Below are 18643 nucleotides of genomic sequence, written 5' to 3' on the forward strand. Positions count from 1 at the left end.
CATGCGAAGACTTCTGGCGGGGAATCCCCTGTGCCTACCTCCACACAGAGACCTGCTCCAGCAAGGACCGATCCTCCATGAAGACCCAACTCAATTCTCTTACGGTCTGGCCATTGAGAGGACTCGCCTGAAGAAGAGCGGATACTCGAGGGCAGTAATTGACACCTTGCTCCGAGCACGCAAGTTTTCCACACCTTTAACTTACATACGAATAAGGAGAATATTTGAAGCCTGATGTGAAGACCGGGACATCCTTCCGCGGACAGTCAAAATTTCCATGATCCTGGAATTCCTGCAGGACGGCCTGAAGACGGGGTTGTCTCTCAACTCCATCAACGTTCAACTGGCCATGCTGGCCTGCTTCAGAGCCAAAGTGGATGGCATCAGTCTATCTTCCCATCCAGACATCTCCCGCTTCCTGATGCAAATCCGACCACCACTAAAGTGGCCGGTACCCCTAAGGAATCTAAATCTAGTACTAGACTTCCTAGCGGGAACTTCCTTCAGACCTACACGCGGTCTGTCCCTAAGGCTCCTGACCTTGAAGACTGCATTCCTAGTGGCAATATGTTCAGCCCTTCGCATCTCCGAACTTCAAGCACTATCCTGTCGGGAACGTTCCTCAGACTCATACTGGGATCCATACAGCTACGCACTGTCCCCTCCTTCCTTCCAAAGGTGATTTCTCATTTCCATCTAAACCAAACCATCTCGCTGCCATCTCCAGACGAGCATAAGGACTTGGAAGACTCACGCCGCCTACGCCACCTTAACATCGGCAGACTCCTAGTCTACTACCTGGAAAGATCGGAATCCGTACGAAAGACGGACCACCTATTCGTCCTTCACAGCGGGAAGAAACAAGGGGAAGCAGCCTCATGGGCAACCATAGCCTGCTGGATCAAAGAAGTAATCAAGGCGGCCTACGTAGAGGCAGGCAAGCCTCCACCTCTACAAGTCAAGGCCCATTCCACAAGGGCCCAGGCAGTGGTGATTCCACAAGGGCCCAGGCAGTGTCCTGGGCAGAAACCAAGATGCTGTCACCCACCAACATCTGTCGGTCGGCGACATGGTCCTCCATTCACACCTTTTCAAGGTTCTACTGCCTGGATGTTCAGGCCCAGGAGGACACATCATTTGCAAGGGCAGTACTAAGTAGGCCCACGGGCAGTCTCCCACCCAGTTCGGGAGTAGCTTTTGTACATCCCATTGGTCCTGAGTCCATCTGCTACACGCTAGGAAATGGAGAAAATACTTACCTGATAATTTCGTTTTCCTTAGTGTAGACAGATGGACTCAGTATCCCGCCCACGGCTGCCTCAACGTAGGGAAACCTCAGGTGACAATCCCCGAGAGCAAGATAAGCACGGGTAAGCCAGACTTACCCCTAGTTAAGACACCCATAGTTACCGGATGTCAGCGTTTCTCAGACTCCAGCTTCAATTCACGTCAACTAGTTCAAGTTAATCAAGTTAACCAAGTTAATCAAGTTATCCAAACACACACATATCCACTATTGCTTTTCGAGAAGAATACTGAAGAGCAGAGCTTCCTGCACGAGTATATGTAGTGCTGACATCAGATTGAAATCTGACTCCATCTCCAACTGCTATCAGGAGCACACTATACCCATTGGTCCTGAGTCCATCTGTCTACACTAAGGAAAACTAAATTATCAGGTAAGTAATTTCTCCATTAACTGGGCGGCTGCCTTTTGCAAAAGTTACAAAGCGCGTAATGAAGAACCAACTGGATTGTGTTCCATGTGAGGTAATCTATAGTACTGTTCAGGAATATAGGGTAGTTGTTAAAAGTTTCAAAAGCGGCAGAACTTAAAGGTTTAATTGTTGCAGGATTCATATAATTTCTTGCTTTGTGTACATTTGAAATATTGAACAGTACAGTGATGGTATTTTTTGTTATGACAAAGAGAGGTTTTTTGTAGGGGTTTTTATTTTTTAACTTGGATTTTTGAAAAGTGGGAAAACTCTTCCACCAATCAACACATTACAGCACCACAAAAGGCTCACCTGCAGGCTGCAGTCAACATTTTCAAAGCAGAATCCAAAATGTTTAACACTTGATTGGTACAATAGAGCACCATTTATCCAAAGATCTATTAAATGTAAAAGCTCATTATCTGGAAAAATTCATAGCCCCAAGACTGTGATCTTTTATCCGTAAAAACGTTATGTGGAATTTGAGCACTATACAGATGTCATAATCCAGTGCCTCAGCCTCATTATCAACTCTGCAGCTGCGGCAGCCACAGCAGATTAGCAGCATTTCTTTATTTTTCACAGTGTTTCTAGCAGTGGAGAGCCTTTCAGAAAAGGGCCCAAAGGACCTGAATTTATTGCAGGCTGCTCTTATGCAAATGCAGCCAAAGCAGATCAGCATCCTTGCTCCTCTCTTGTTTCTAACATTGGTGGCAATGGTGAACCTTGCAGAAAAAGGAGCAAACCCTTAAGCACAAAATTTTGAAATTTTAGTCCAGGTGTGAAAAGGAAGATGTATGCACTATCCATTCTGCAGAAAGTGGAGCTGCTTAAAAAATTTAATCATGGGCCAAATGATTACTAATCTCCAGCCAAAATACACTGTTAAGCGAACAGTAATTACTATTTAAGAGTATAGAAAGACAAGATTCTAAATTTTTATGCCGAGAATGATTCTGTAATGAGAATGGTTAAATAGAAAACATTACGAGGCCCTCACGGTTTGCTATGTGAGTGGTTCTGCCATTGTTGCAGTGAAGGTGTTCCTGTATCAGGGTCTGAGTTAATGGAGAATGTCAAGTTTTTTTCCATATACAAATGAAGATTCAAAGTGAATGTGACTGTAAGTGTCACCATGGCATTTGTCATCTCTGAACCACTGAGAAAAAAACTGTGTGCAGATCATGAGGCTGCACAGAAGTATGTCAAAGGCTTTGCTCAGCTACTGCATGTTAATAACTTAATTGCAGAATGTCTCTGCAATGCAGCCAGAACAAGATTGTTCTGGAGATGTTTGCTAAGCAACACCCTTACTTACAGCGATGGGATAGCCGCATGTGGGGTAAAGGAAATGCTGAATGTCAAGATGTGTTGCAATGCAGCTGGCACAGACAAGTGCTAATTATTGGTAAAAGTGCCCATCCACGAGCTTTTGAGAAGGTGAAGATATTTCCTGTTATTTACTGGTCCTACAAGTGGGCATGAATCACCAGTGTTTGGCTTAATAACCATAGGGAGGGCAATTCTTTAAAGGGACTTCTGTGGGTAAAGTAATGCTTTACTCATAGAAATGACTCTTTAGAGAATTGTGCAACTAATACATGCATAAAATTACACCATACACACTGTTTGCATTTACGTTTACATGCATAAGGAAGGTGCATTGTGGGATTGGGACATATTCTTATTTTTAATTTTTTAAAAGTATGCACATAAATTCTCTTAGCAAACCTAAATGCACCAAATAGCAGATGTACTGTATTTTTCACTCCATAAGATGCACTTTTTTTCCCCCAAAAGTGGGGGGAAAATGTCTGTGCATCTTATGGAGCGAATATTAAAAACAAAAACAAAACTAACTACAACCCCCCAGCCTCCTGACCCCCCCCCCCCCCCCCAAGACCTGCCAAAAGTCCCTGGTGGTCCAGCGGGCGTCCGGGAGCGATCTCCTGCTCGTGGGCCGTCGGCTGCCAGTAATCAAAATGGCGCCGATGGCCCTTTGCCCTTACTATGTCACAGGGGCTACCGGTGCCATTGGTCAGCCCCTGTGACATACTAAGGGCAAAGGGCCGTCGGCGCCATTTTGATTACTGGCAGCCGACGGCCCAAGTGCAGGAGATTGCTCCCGGACCCCCGCTGGACCACCAGGGACTTTTGGCAGGAGGGTGGGGGGTTGTAGTTAATTAAATTTAAAGGGTTGGGATGGGGGGGTTTTTTTGTTTGTTTTTTTCAGAAAGAGAACGATAAAAGTTTTCTGATCTGGGGAGTGGACCGAAATGGCCTTCCCCGGACCCGAAAATGAAATGGGGACAAAAAACAATTTTATGCACTCCCCTGATTTGCTCCATAAGATGCACAGTCCCCCGGGAACAGGGCCGGTTTAGCACACCATTTTTTTTTTTCATTTTCCCCCTCTGAATTCTAGGTGTGTCTTATGGTCAGGTGCATCTTATAGAGCGAAAAATATTGTAATTGTGTGTGTGTAGTTTTACTGGGTTAATTCTCAAAGCGGACTTATGTGCATCAGTCCACTTTGAAAATCGATGTAACTTAAGCACTTATTTGCCAGGTAATGAATATGCACTATTATAAATGTATCCTTTTTATGGCCAAAAGAAAGCATTCCAGCAAGTTGGGCGACCTGAAAATTTCAGGATGCTGCTGCTGCTGCTGCTGAACAACTATTCCGCTTATCTGGCTGTCAAAACATTGGTGACATACAGTATTTTTACACCTACTTGTCACCCAAATGTAGCTCCCTTATTCAGCTGATGGACCAAGAAGTCAGAACGTTTTTGAAGGAAGAAATATTTATATACCGACATACACTCAGAGTATCACATCGGTTTACATAGAACATGAACTTGGCATAGTAGCGCTTTACAGGGAACTAGTCATATAACAGGTAACTGCAAAAGAATAAAATGAACACACAAACTTAGCTTACATCGAATAATGAAAGCTTGAATTACAGTATTTACAGAGGACTTATACAAGGAGCGACTTGTGGGGGGGGTAGGGAGATGAGGCTAAGAGGTTGAACAATGGGGGGTACAGGGGGGTACAGGGGGGAGGGAGGGTGGGGGGGTGAGAACTAGAGGGGGGTTCAATGGCTATGAAACCTGCATAGCACAATTTGTGGCCTTTTATCATGTTCTTCAAGAGGTAAAAGAAGATGTTGAAGGGTTTGAGTTTACATAGAGGAGAGTTGACATCGGTGAACTAATGCAACAAAGGAAGAGTGTGTTGGGAGGTAGAGGGAAAGAGTGTGTGTTTTGGGATATGAGAATGTCATAGAGGTCCCACGCATGCAGCCTCTCTACTTCTGGATCTCTCCCTCTACTTTGCAGTCTTTCCCCTTCCTATCCAATCTACTGATCCATATTCTCTTCTCTCCCCACTCTTCTCACCCATACTCTCACACCTTCACTCCTTACTCCATCTTGTGCTTCTTAGAGATGTGCTGAGGAAGGTGGGGGTCTAACAGGTGAATTTTCAAAGGAGTTATGCATGTTTTTCCATCATCCCATCTGTGTTCTTTCTAGGACATTACAATTCGATAAGTTGCTACCCCCCTCCCCCCCTCCATCCCTTTTACCCTCCCTACTCTTTACCCATGGCATGTTACCATTATTATTATTTTGTTATTTAATAATTTGTTTTAGCTAATATTTATCTAGCTATTTAGTTAAATTTATGTATTTTAAGTTTATTTTAGTTATATTTTATTTTTACTTTATTTTAACATGTTGTAAACCGTTTTGATAAAATTTTATTTTAAAAAGCGGTATATAAATACTTTTAAATAAATAAAATAAAATAGTCTAAATTTGCCATGATATGTGAGTAATGTCATCTGATGGCACCAAACAGACTCAGCTCTCCTAAGCATGTATGGGAGTTCCCATACAGGTGTTGCCTCGGTGCTTCTTCAGTCTTTTTTGTCCAAGCAACAGCATGATCGGATTCTCATTCTCTCAAAAACATTTTTCTTCTCATTCATTTTTTTTCTCTTCAGATTGTTGCTTCGCTGCCTCAGCAGCCAAACCAACCCACTCTCCTCCATATATAGGGTTGTATCTATCCTGCTTTCACATGTGCCCTTGGCAACTATCAAGAGTCCTCCAACCCCTTCTTCAGTGAAAACTGAACATAAGTATTTATTTATCATTTCTGCTTTTTCTTCATCTCTTTCCACACATTGCTTCTCATCTCCTCAGTCTTACAGTACCACCTCTGGCTTTCCTTCTTTCACTGATATGTCCAAAGAAAGTTTTGTCACCTCCTTTTACTTCTTTTGCTATCTTTTCTTCCATTCATGCTTTGGCCATCATGACTTCTTTTTCAGCGTTTTAGCTTAACTAGATATTCTTTCCTGTGTTCTTTTTTTGGGGATACTTTGTTGTTTGTTTTTTTTAATGCAAACCTTTTAGCTCTTACTTTCTCATCTACCTTTTTGGAAAACCCTACTGGTTTTCTTTTCCACTTGCTTTTATTAACTTTCCTGACATAAAAATCTGTTGCCCTTGGTATAGCTTCTTTTAGTTTAGCCTACTGTTCTTTCACTTCTCCTACCACCTCCCATCCTGTCAGAGTCTCGGTTTGTTCCTCATTGTACAAAAGTCAATATTTTAAAATTGAGAACATTTAACTTTGCATGACTCCTTTCCACTTTAGTGGTAATATCAAACCATACCAGCTGGTGGTCACAGATGCTAAAAAGTGCAGTTATCCAGACATTAGAAACACTGTCACTGTTTGTAACAGTATTTCCCCTTCCCTCGTGGGTTCCATTATGATTTGGTTGAGGCTAGCCCCTTGAAGGGCATTCAGAATCTCTTTACTTCTAAATGAATGTGCTGACAGGATACTCCAATTAACATTTGACAGATAATTTCCTAACAGCACCAGCTCCCTTTTCTTGCCCACCTTTTGCATGAATTTCAGTCATATCTCTATTTAGTCCCTCTCCTTGAGTTGGGGTGGTCTACAGACTTATTTTATTTATTTATTTATTTATTTTAAAACTTTTTTATACCGGCATTCGTAGGACACATCATGTCGGTTTACAAAAAACTACAGACTTCTCTCCAATACAGCCCACAGTGCCTCCCCTTTATCCCAAGCGCTCTGCATTTGACACTTTGATATTATGTTTGACATAGAGTTACTTCTCCCCCTTTTCTGCCAACCCTATCTTTTCTAAACAGATTGTTGTTCCTACCCACCCAACTCCAACCCACCCTAGCATATATTTTTTCCCCAAATTTTATAATGTGTGGGTAGGTTTTCCTTTTCTGTAAGGATCCTCTTTGGCATATACTCATACCTGTGTATAAATTCCCCTTGCCCTCTGAAAGTTTACTAGAACTCTTGTGTATTCCGAGTTTAGACAGAACTCCAGTTCAGCTTTGTTTTTATTGCTTAGAAATTTTCAGTTTCTGAGAGTAAAAATAAATATGAAGGAAGCAGTCCAGCAGTGGGATGGGGGCTATCCAGTTACTTGCACAGTGCCGCATGTATGACTGTCTTCCACTTGGGGAGAATTTATATGTGAGCACCTTGTACAAAGATCTCCTAGCATTCAGAGAACAAATATGGTCTTTGGAAGCTAGAGTGGCCAACCTGGAGGAGCTGATGCAGACATAGAGGTATATAGAGACATAATAGAGCGGTCCCATCTCCTCAGTGGCAGCCCTTTTACTGCCTTGGAGGAGCATGGTCACCAGGAACTGAGACTGTATAACCCACTGTTGGACGCGGGTTGTGGAGGCACTAACTAATACTCATATGCAATAAGGGGATTAGCGCCTCTACAACGTGCATCCAATGCGGAGTGAAACTAATAGAGCTAATCACCTGCAAATGCATGTGAATGAGCCTATTAATTATTCACTCCAGATGCAAGAAAAAATGTGCATCCAGGACGCACATTTTTACAATCAGAAATTAACGCCTGCCCGGAGCAGGCGTTAATTGCTGAGCGCTCCTTAAACTAGTACAGAAAAGTAGGAAAAATTGCTTTTCTGTACTGCCTCCTACTTAATAGTTGCTATATTAAATAGGAATTAAAACTAAACAAAATTAACTTAAAAATAAAAAGTTTAAATAAAAAAAAACCGCCAGCAGTCAGGTGCAGGAAACAGACTCTCAATTGACAAGCGTCTGTTTCCTGAACCCCTGGCTGTGCGGCGTATAGGAAAACTGACACGATAAACTCGGCGTTGGTTTTTCTATCTGGCGGACAGCCGATGCCAATCAGGCTCTCGTTAGCATGTAGGCGCTAGGGGCGCGCAAGCGTCCCTAGTGCCTCCTTGCTAACGTGACCCCTAATTTAAATATTGCATGACGCCCCCAGAAGGGGTGCCTGGGGGCACGTTAAGAAAGCAGGTGCTGACTGTATAGCGCCTGCTTTCTGCACAAAAATATTGCATCGGCCCCACAGAGAGCTATATAGAGGAGACCTTCAGGGACATAGTAGAGTGGTCTTATCTCTACTCTGGCTGCTCCTGTGCCTCCTTAGTGAGGAGTAAGATCACCAAGAAAGAAGGCATCATTGGTCAAAAGTGATCCTGTAGCTGGGACCTTTTTTATCCTCTGGCACCGATGTGCCTCTTCAGGGCTTTATATATGGTATGGTAGAGACAGAACTGTCGTTATTATTGGCAATTTGGTTTTTAGGCATATAGCTGGATGGATGGCAGCCATAACTTGCCTTGCCTGCAAGGGTAGCAGACCTCACATACTGCCTAGATAGGACAGAGTGCTGGGGAGGAGTCATCTGTCACGGTTCTTGTAGACACAGATGACATAAAAAGGTGCTAGGTAGGGAACTAAAATCCAGAGTTTCCAGGGTAGCATTCTTGGAAGTGCTACCAGTGCCATGTTCAGGACCCCAGAGGCAAACTGAGCTACAGTTTCAATGTGGGAATGGTACAGGGAAGAATCCTTCAGATTCATTAGGCATTGGGGAGCTTTTTAGAAATGGGGGAGCCTATTCCAGTGGGATGGGCTCCAAGTTAACCAAAATGGACCCAACTGCTGGCACTAACAATTAAAAAGGGGATAGAGTACCTTTTAAACTAGATCATGAGGGAAAGCCAGCATTCACTCAAGAGAGCATAGTTTAGTGCAGGGTATCCATAAACGATACTATCAGAAAGGGAAAATCAGTGTGGCCTGTCGGTGCAGATGTGGAAAAAGCTGATTCCCAACTTCCATCAACTGATGTTAAATAGGTTATGAAAAAGAATAAAAAGGATACATTTAGGTGTCAGTATGCAAATGCCAGAAGTCTAAAAAAATAAGATGAGATAATTACAGTATTTAAATAAAGATACTAACATAATGGGCATCTCAGAGACTTGGTGAAAAAAGAACAATCAATGATCCCAAGGTACAAAATTTATTAAAATAATGGAGCAGATTGAACTGGTGATGGGATGGCATTATAAATAGGGCACAAATCTTGCAGGAATTTCTATGGTTAGAAGTTCCATATATGATGGGGGGCGGGGGGGGGGGGAGGGGCATTAACTACCATCCACCTAACCAGAATGGGGAAATAGATTGTAATGGGCTACCAAACATGTCAACACAACAATAATAGATTTTTAATTACCTCAAAAGTACACACATACATTGCCGGTTGGGTGCCCTATATATACCTGATAATGGAGGGTGCGGGGGTGGGGAGTTATTATTTGAGCCAAAAAGTGTCATGGACCCACCGAATAATGTATTTCTTAGCATTCAGTCATTTATATAAAAGGATGAAGGATCCTAGGGAACTGTCTGTTTTTGCTTGCATCATAATTGAAAAGTAATCTCACCGGCATATTCTGCCATTTTTGTCCATTTACTTACAATGTAAGTGCTGAATTGCTGAAAGCGAAGTGACAATGGCAAAGAAAGAAATGGTAAATAGTAGGTTTGTGTAAATCCATGAATAAAACACTGACTTGTGGCATACTGAAGAATAATGGAGCCATGCTTAAGGAAAAACAGAGAGGATGACTGCAGTGTACTATTTATTATCTGCCAGAAAAAAGAGCAATTTGGTTTCCTAAGAGACAAACCACTTAAATTCTTATTTTTATTGATGCTTTTAAAAACCCATAGTAGCTTATTATGTTTTCTTTAATGACTAGTTTGCTTATGTGCATGCAATTTAAAGAAGCTTGGCTGTAAAAAGTTGATATAAGTGTCAGATTCAACCAACTTGAATGTTTTCAAATGAGCAATTTAAGCATTTTTGAGCTACTGAAATGTTATCTTAGGAGACCTGTCCTGAAATAAATAGAAGGCTACACACACTGTGATTTACATAAATAAAAACCCTAAATCAGCTAGTGCATGATTCAGCCTATCCAGAGCTTTTCTAGAATGTAAACTTTGCCACTTAGTATTTATTACCAGTTAGAGCTTTAAGAGTTATTTCCAGTTTGTCTTACAGAAAAGCAACTTACTGAAATGGGTCAAATAGTAACATAGTGAATGTTTGTAGATAAAGACTATTTGGCCCATTTATTGTCGGTTTCCTTTCATAGCCTGCTTGCAGGTTTGGGTTCCGAGTCCTGGGTCCAGAATATGCAATCTATGGGTCTAGGTTTATTCAAGGGTCCAGGCTCTGTAGTAACAATCCAGGCTAGAACATTTATTAACGATAGTCTGAGTGAGCCAGGGTCAGTCTGGAAGCTCCAAGAGGTGTTCATGGGATCCACAGGAGCAACTAAATAGAAGCACAAGGCTGTCTTAGAAGATCTGGCAAGAAAGGGAAATCTGCAGGTAAGGACACAGTCTTTAGAAACAAGAGCAAAGCATCAAGCTGAGGGCCTCCCGGCCTGATGCCCACCTCCCTATCACATTTCTCTAAACCCCCCTCCCCACTACTTACCCAGAAACCTGGCCCCTAAGTACAAAATAACATTTAAAGTTATGATGGCCTGGGCCTTCAGGTTTCTCCCTTCCCTCCCCACTAAAGAAATTTTAATACTACCTCTTCTGCTCCCCCCACAAACATCCACTTCCCCGCCCCCCGCCCACAAGAAACCCATCCACCCGTTACCTTGAAAAGCAGTGCCCTTGTCTGCTGGGATCGTTGTTCTATGCGATCCCGGCTGCTTCCAGCATTACTTAGGTTAGGGGCCAAGTTTCTGGGTAAGCAGGGGGAGGGTGGCTTACAGAATTGTGGTGAGGAGATGGACATCGGGCTGGGAGGTCCTCAACTTGATGCTTTGATTTTTTTTTTTAGGTGTGCTACTTACCCACATATCTTTTAAGATATGCATGTAAGTAGCTAGTTATCTGGCCACACGAGGCCAGATAACTTTAGACTTGCTTCCAAGTTATGCAGCTAACTTAGCTGGATATACCCAGTATTTGGCTAAGTTAGCCGGATAATGGGACCCCTCTCCAGAACTCCCCCAAAATACCCCTTTTATATCCTGTTACAATTTAGCCAGATAAGAGGATCAATATGCTGTATGACTCATTTAAATGGATAACTTGTGAGTTATCTGTCTAAATGAATTTTGAAAATCTACCTCTAAATATTTAAATGTTCAGAAGGAAGGCAGTTGCTGAATCTCTTCCCCGCTTCTCCCCCTTAATAATCTGCCCGCCTGCTCCCTGGTTCATAGCAGCCACAAGAACAGCACAGCTAGCCAGATGGAAACCCTGGTCCTCCATGGCCTGACTCCCTCCCTCCGATAAATAAATGGACTAAATAGTAAGACTTGTTCAACTTATATATAACAGTTTTATGTGGTATTATCTGTTCAGTGGGGTTAAGATTCCATATGTTTGCAGATGTCATTCAGATCTTTTAACCTGTAACAGAATTGATGGGCTGATTTAGATAAATTGAATAAGAGATTGGATGTGGTAGTGGGTTGGATGGGCTAAGTTCTGAATATCTGCAGGCATGATTATCTGGTTATATGCCATCTCAGGCATTGCAGTCCTCACAGGATTTACTGTGTATGCTTTTGATGAAGGAAACCCATTTACAAAGAATTAGGGGAAGAGTATTTTCAGTGATAGCTAAGTCCCTGTTGAATAAAATTCCTAGGGAGTATTGTTGTCAAAGGGATTATTTTTGTTTAGAAAAATGATTAAATTTTGGTTGTTTTGTATGGTGTTTCTGACAGAGTAAACTGCTTTTGGTGATGGCTAAAGGGGGGGCTGGTTGACAGAGTGGGTGGGGTAGTGTAGGGTTTGGGTGAATGTCACATCAAGACATGCTAGAGAGATAAAGTTTGTAGATAAAATAAATGTCTGCTTCATGGAGCAGATGGTACAAGAACAAACTAGAGGGGAATCTATTTTAGATCTAGTCTTTAGTGGAACACAGGATTTGGTTCGAGAGGTAACAGTGTTGGAGCCACTTGGCAATGGTGATCACTACATGATAAAATGAGGAAAAAGGAAAAAAATTGAAAGGAGCTGCTGCAAAGGTTAAGCGTTTACATCAGGCATGAACATTGTTTAAAAATACCATCTTGGAAGTCCAGACCAGATGTATTCCATGCATTAGAAAAGGTGGAAGGAAAACTAAACAACTACCAGCATGGTTAAAAGGTGAAGTGAGAGAGGCTATTAAAATGTAATCCATTAGGATTTTTGATAAGAGGTATAGAAATCAAATCAAATAAATAATTAAAAGAACATCTTTCAAGAAATGGGAAAGGAATCCAAATGAAGAAAACAGGAAACAGCATGAGCACTGGCAAGTTATATACCAAGCATTCATAAGGAAGGCAAAAACAGAATTTGAAATGAAGCTTGCCATGGAAACAATAACGCATAATAAAACCTTTTTCAGGTACATTCGAAGTAAAAAAGCCTGTGAGGGTGTCAATTGGACCATTAGATAAACAAAGGGTAAAAGGGGAACTTAGGGATGATAAAGCCATAGCAGAGAGACTAAATTAATTATTTGCTTCGGCCTTCACTGAGGAAGATGTAAGAGAGATATCCATGCCAGAAATGATATTCAAAGGTGATGATTCAGCAGAAATGAAACAAATCTCAGTGAACATGGAAGATGTACTAGGGCAAATAGACAAACTAAAGAGTAGCAAATCACCTGGACCAGATGGTAGACATCCCAGCGTGTTGAAAGAACTGGAAAATGAAATTGTGGACCTTCTATTAGTAATTTGTCAACTATCATTAAAATAGTTTATGGTACCTGAAGACTGGAGAGATGCCACTGTAATGCCAATTTTTAAATAGGGCACCATGATGGCTTTGCCCCATATTTTAATGGGGCAAAGCCATCATGTATATAGCCAAGGGAAGACTTGCCTAACCAATTTGCTACATTTTTTTTTGGAGGGCATAAATAAACATGTATAAAGGTGAGCCAGTTGATATAGTGTTTCTGGATTCCCAGAAAGCATTTGTCAAAGTCCCTCATGAGAGACTTCTTCGGAAAGTAAAAAGACAGGGGAATATGAGGCAGTGTCCTATGTGGATTGGGAACTGGTAAAAAAGATAGAAAACAGAGAGTAGGGCTAAATGATTACTTTTCTCAATGGAGAAAAGTGAATAGTAGAGTGCCCCAGGGATCTGTTCTGGGGCACTGCTTTTTTTATTTATTTATAAACAACCTGGAAATGGGAACGAGTGAAGTGATCAAATTTGTCGATGATACAAAATTATTCATAATAGCTAAATCACAAGAGGACCTTGCAAAACTGGGAGACTGGGCATGCAATTGGCAAATTAAATTTAATGTGGACAAGTGCAAAATGATGCACTTAGGGAAGAGTAACCCAAATTATAGCTACACAATGCAAGGTTTCCACATTAGGAGTCACCATTTAGGAAAAGGTTCTAGGCATCATCGTTGACAACACATTGAAATCTTCTGCTCAATGTGCAGCAGCAGCCAAGAAACCAATTAGAATGGTAGGAATTATTAGGAAAGGAATGGAGAATAAAACAGAGAATATCATAATACCTCTGTATCACTCCATAGTACAACCTCATATTGAATATTGTGAGTAGTTCTGGTCACCACATCTCAAAAAAGATATAGCAGAATTAGAAAAGGTTCAGAGAAGAGCCACCAAAATGATAAAGGGGATGGAATGATTCCCCTAAAAGGAAAGACTAAAGAGATTAAGACTCTTCAGCTTTGAGAAGAGACAACGGAGGGGAGAAATAGAGGTCTATAAATCAATAAGTGGAGTGGAATGATTAAACATTAATTAGCTATTTACTCTTTCAAAGATTAGGGGACACACAATGAAGCTACTAGGTGATACGTTAAGAAAATATTTTTTTACTCAGCGCATAGTTAAGCTCTGGACTATGTTGCATAGGCCGCCAGCGTGCGCAAAGCCCCAGGATGTGTGTTGCGGGCGGCGCGGTATTCGGGGGCATTCCGGGGGCGGGGCCATGGGCGTGATGCTGCCCTGGGTTGTTCCGGGGGCGTGGCCAAGGACTCCGAACCAGCCCCCGGGCCGGGAAATGGCGAGCCGGCAGCCAGCTGGCGCTCGCCTGCCTCAGGCAAGCGTAACTTTCTGAACAAATGTAGGGGGGGATTTAGTTAGGGCTGGGGGGTGGGTTAGGTAGGGGAAGGGAGGGGAAGGTGGGGGGGGGGGCGGAAAAAAGTTCCCTCCAAAGCCGCTCCGATTTCAGAACGGCCTCAGAGGGAACGGAGGCAGGCTGCACGGCTCGGCGCTCGCAGGTTTAACAATTGTGCACCCCCCTGTGCGCGCCGACCCTGGATTTTATAACATGCGCGTGGCAGCGCACGCATGTTATAAAATCGGGCGTAGATTTGTTTGCGCCGGGTTGCGCGAACAAATCTATGCCCACGCATAACTTAAAAAATCTACCCCTCTGTGTTTTGTATGGGTATAATCTAATCCTTTCAGAATTTGTTTTTTTTATTATTCACAATATCCAAACCTCTGGAAAATAAAAAAAAAATCTTCATAGAAATGTTCTCTTTGGTTCCAATAGACAATTTTTCTTAATGCTTAGAGAAAGGGAGTGATGCCAAAATGTAATAAACCAGTTAACCAGAATCACCACCAGCCAGGTGTTTATCTAAATGCCCACTATAGAAGTTCATTATCACATAACTCTGTTTACCTTGATGACAACAGTGTGAAAAATTGTATGAAACTATCAGCCCTTCCCGCAACAATTTTTTTCAAGTTACTATTTTTTTCAATTTTTATTAGAAATATTACTTGAAAATCACTCTATTTCTAAACCTGTGGTAACCGAGTGTTGAACGTCTATAGTGGACATTTAGATAAACACCTGGTTGGTGGTGATTTAGAAAAAGGGAGTACCATGTGACGCCAAAATAAAATTTGTTAAATGAAAACCCTTGTAAGACTAACAATGTTTTAAGATGCAAGTTTTTGGGACTATTGGTGCTTGGTCACAGGACCCTGCTTAGGGAATAGTCTATAGTCATCTCTAAAACTAGCATCATTCATATTCCGCAGTCTAACGAAGGTATCATATATACCCAAATACATTGTTAGCTTTCTTATAGCATGGTTATCATGGTTATCATGCTGTGGGGTCCCCCTTTTCCTTTGTTTACAACCTGCTGTTTGGGCTAGGATGACTGAAGTAAAGTATACATTTCAGCACCTATGGTTGCTATTCTTTTATTTCTTTTTATTGTGTTTCTTTTCAAATTCTTGAAACAGCTTCCCTGCAGTTCCTCTGAAACTTTGCAGACAGCCATCTGGTTGGGTTATGTTGTATGATAGATCAATCAAAATCAATGTGTATAATGCAATTTTTGATATGCTGATGAATGAAGTAGTACCCATAAGTTCAAGTGAATTTCAGGAAAGTTTGTATTTCACCAATATGGTGGGTACAATCTTCTTTTAAAGATGTGCATGTTTTATATAGACTATGAAATAATCATATGATATTTGAAAAGTCTTTACTAAATATGGATTTTTATTGGTGTAAAGACATAAATTAGTAAAATATGTATAGTATATAGATAGTTCCTACTATGCATATTTTCTTGTTTATAATTTGAATAGTCGACTAATAAAAACTTGATGTGGTATAGCTATTGCACTCTAGGTGGTGCTGTACCCATTTATATATTTTTGCAGTGTTACATTTGAATAGTTTTTGTATTTCTGTAGGAAAATGAAAGCAATATACAGCTTCTAAGTTTTAGACAGTAATAAACTTTGAAATTATTTGGTTGTTATATTACATATGCAGATTTGGCATCCATTCATACTATAGCATTAGGTGTTGCATTTTGATAATGCATTTTGGAAGTAAATTGACTAATGTAATTTTATATGATTTTACCAATACTTTGCAGATTCGAGGTTTTTTGTCAAGGTTCGATAATGTTCTGCCTGTAAGTCTGGCATTTGATAAGTGCACTGCCTGCTCTCCCAAAGTAAGTTGTTTTACTTTATAGTTTGTTTATTGTCATGCAATTAATTTTTTTTCAGGAGATCAAAAAAAAAAGGAAGCATTCAAAAGTCTACACTCACAATAGATCCCAAAACATATAAAAGTACATTTTAAAAGTGGTGGGGGGGGGGAGGTTTGCCAAAATCAGGAGATGTGGGCATATCTAGAGCATGCATGTGTACACCCAATTTTATAAGCCGCCCACATGCATTTATTTATTTATTTAGCATTTGTTTATATACCGAGGTACAGCTGACATAGCCTTCACTCCGGTTTACATTATAACAAACCAGTTACATTTAAATTCATAACAGTGTGACAGAGAATGAATCAGAACATTAACTTAAAAAGTCAATAAATACATTGAACAATACATTGAACAATAGTTATGAGTGTAAGCAGCACTTGAAGTAGACGGTTGAAACCGTTAAAGAGAAAAGGTTTCTGCAAGACAGGACGAAAGACAGAAGGAGGGGGATTGCTGGCATAAAAAGGAACGTGAAGGTGGATATGAAAAAGATTATGTTCAGTTGTCATTGGGTGAGCAGCCATTGTAAGACTGTGAGAGTAGCCAATCTTTAAGATCTTTTTTAAAAGATTTAAAGTTTTCTTGCGAATTGAGGTGTTGCGGTAGTGCGTTCCATAATTTTGGGCCGACGATAGAGATGGCTCTATTTCTAGTGGAGGATAATTTGGCTTGAGGTAAAGAAGGGACATCCAGCTGAACTTTATATGTAGATCTTGTTGTACGTGAGGATTTGTGTAGATGTATAATATTGTCCAGGGCAGAGTAGTCAGCTTTGTGAATTGATTTGTGTAGGATTGTGAATACTTTGTACTCTATTCTTTTTTTAACTGGTAGCCATTGTAAGTTGTAAAGTACTGGGGATATATGGTCTGATTTTCTTTTACCAGACAGGACTCTGGCAGCTGCGTTTTTGAGTAACTGCAGAGGTCTTAATGTTGAATTAGGGAGGCCTATCAGAAGGGAGTTGCAGTAGTCCAAACTGGAAAAGATGAGGGCTTGAAGAACGGTTCTGAAATCCTGGGGATGAAGCAGCGGTTTTAGGTGTTTGAGTATTTGAATTTTGTAAAAGCCTTCTCTTGTTTTTGTTGTGATGTGCTTTTTAAGATTTAGCTCATTATCTAGCCAGAAACCCAGGTCTTTAACGTTGTCTTTGAGTTGAATTTGAATGTTGTCAAATTGGAAGGGTGGAGTGGAAGTTATACCAAAGTTTTTTCTTGTAATTAATATACATTCTGTTTTGCTCATATTTAAGCATAATTCTAAATTGTTCAGCAAATTTTGTATTGCTTTCAGGTGTGAGGCTGCTTTTGACATTGTTTCTTCTAAAGACGAAGTAATGGGAATGAGAAGTTGTATGTCATCAGCATACATGTAGAAAATGATGTTAAGGCTTGTTAAAAGATGGCATAAAGGAAGAAGGTAGATATTAAAGAGAATAGGTGATAAAGCCGACCCTTGAGGAACTCCAGTATCTAGAGGGATGGCCTCAGATGAAAAGTTGTTGTAGGAAACTTTGAAAAATCTGTTTTTAAGGAAAGAGGAAAACCAGTTGAGGGTTTTTCCAGCGAGCCCGATGGATTCCAGGCTAAGAATAAGCCTTTTGTGGTCCACAGTGTCAAAGGCTGCTGACAAATCGAGGAGGATCAGAAGGTGATCTAGTTTGTTATCGAAGTCTCTTAATAAGGTGTCCGAAAGATTGAGTAGTAGGGTTTCAGTACTGAGGTTTTTTCTAAAACCGTGTTGTGTGGGAAATAGAATTTTATGGTCGTCCAGGTGTTCGTTTAGTTGTTTCAGAACCGCCTTTTCTGTCAATTTAGCAAAAAGGGGAAGGTTTGAAATTGGGCGGTAGTTGTTTAAATCTTTTGGGTTGAGGTTTTTTTTCTTCAGAAGTGGTGTGATTGTAGCGATTTTTAGTTTGATAGGAAGCTCGCCCTCAGTAAGAGATTTGTTGATGATTGCTGCTATTGTTGGGGCTAAGGGATGAGCGATTTCCTTTAAAGCTCGGGTTGGAATGGTGTCCATGTCATGGCGCGCAGGGTTTATTTTTTTCAACATTTTCTCTGTTTCCAAGTTGGAGATAGGATTGAATTCAAGCCAGGGACTTATGTTTGATAAAGATTGCTTTTCTATGATTGATGTGGAGTTGAAGGCATCCGTGATTTTTGAAATTTTGTTCTTAAAGAAGATGGCTAAGTCTTGGCTTAAATTTATTGTTTCAGAGGTAGTGGGATTGTTGTTTTCGACGATGAGGTTGTTTACTATGTTGAACAGTGATTTAGCTTTGTTGGTAGCGTTATTTATTTTTTTACTGTAGTAATCACGTTTTGTGTTCTGGATGGTTTTTTTGTAGGCAGCTAGATGAGTGCGGTATTTCTGCTGTAATAATGGCTGTTTGTTTTTTTTTGCCACTCTTTTTCGATTTTCCTGAGAGCCATTTTCATATTTTTAAGAGTGGTGTTATACCAGG

General features: G+C 40.9%; 1 protein-coding gene across 2 annotated transcripts in view; it reads left to right on the forward strand.

The window, feature by feature from the left end:
• The window catches only part of ATG7 (autophagy related 7), a 533052-nt gene that overhangs the window by 221439 nt on the left and 292970 nt on the right, over positions 1-18643 (forward strand). For both annotated transcript variants that reach the window (XM_029600773.1, XM_029600774.1), the window contains exon 17: positions 16051-16131. In XM_029600773.1, coding sequence (XP_029456633.1) covers positions 16051-16131 — 81 coding nt within the window. The remainder of the gene's footprint in view (positions 1-16050; positions 16132-18643) is intronic.

Source organism: Rhinatrema bivittatum, chromosome 4 (assembly GCF_901001135.1).
Source record: "Rhinatrema bivittatum chromosome 4, aRhiBiv1.1, whole genome shotgun sequence".
In the NCBI taxonomy this organism is placed as follows: domain Eukaryota; kingdom Metazoa; phylum Chordata; class Amphibia; order Gymnophiona; family Rhinatrematidae; genus Rhinatrema; species Rhinatrema bivittatum.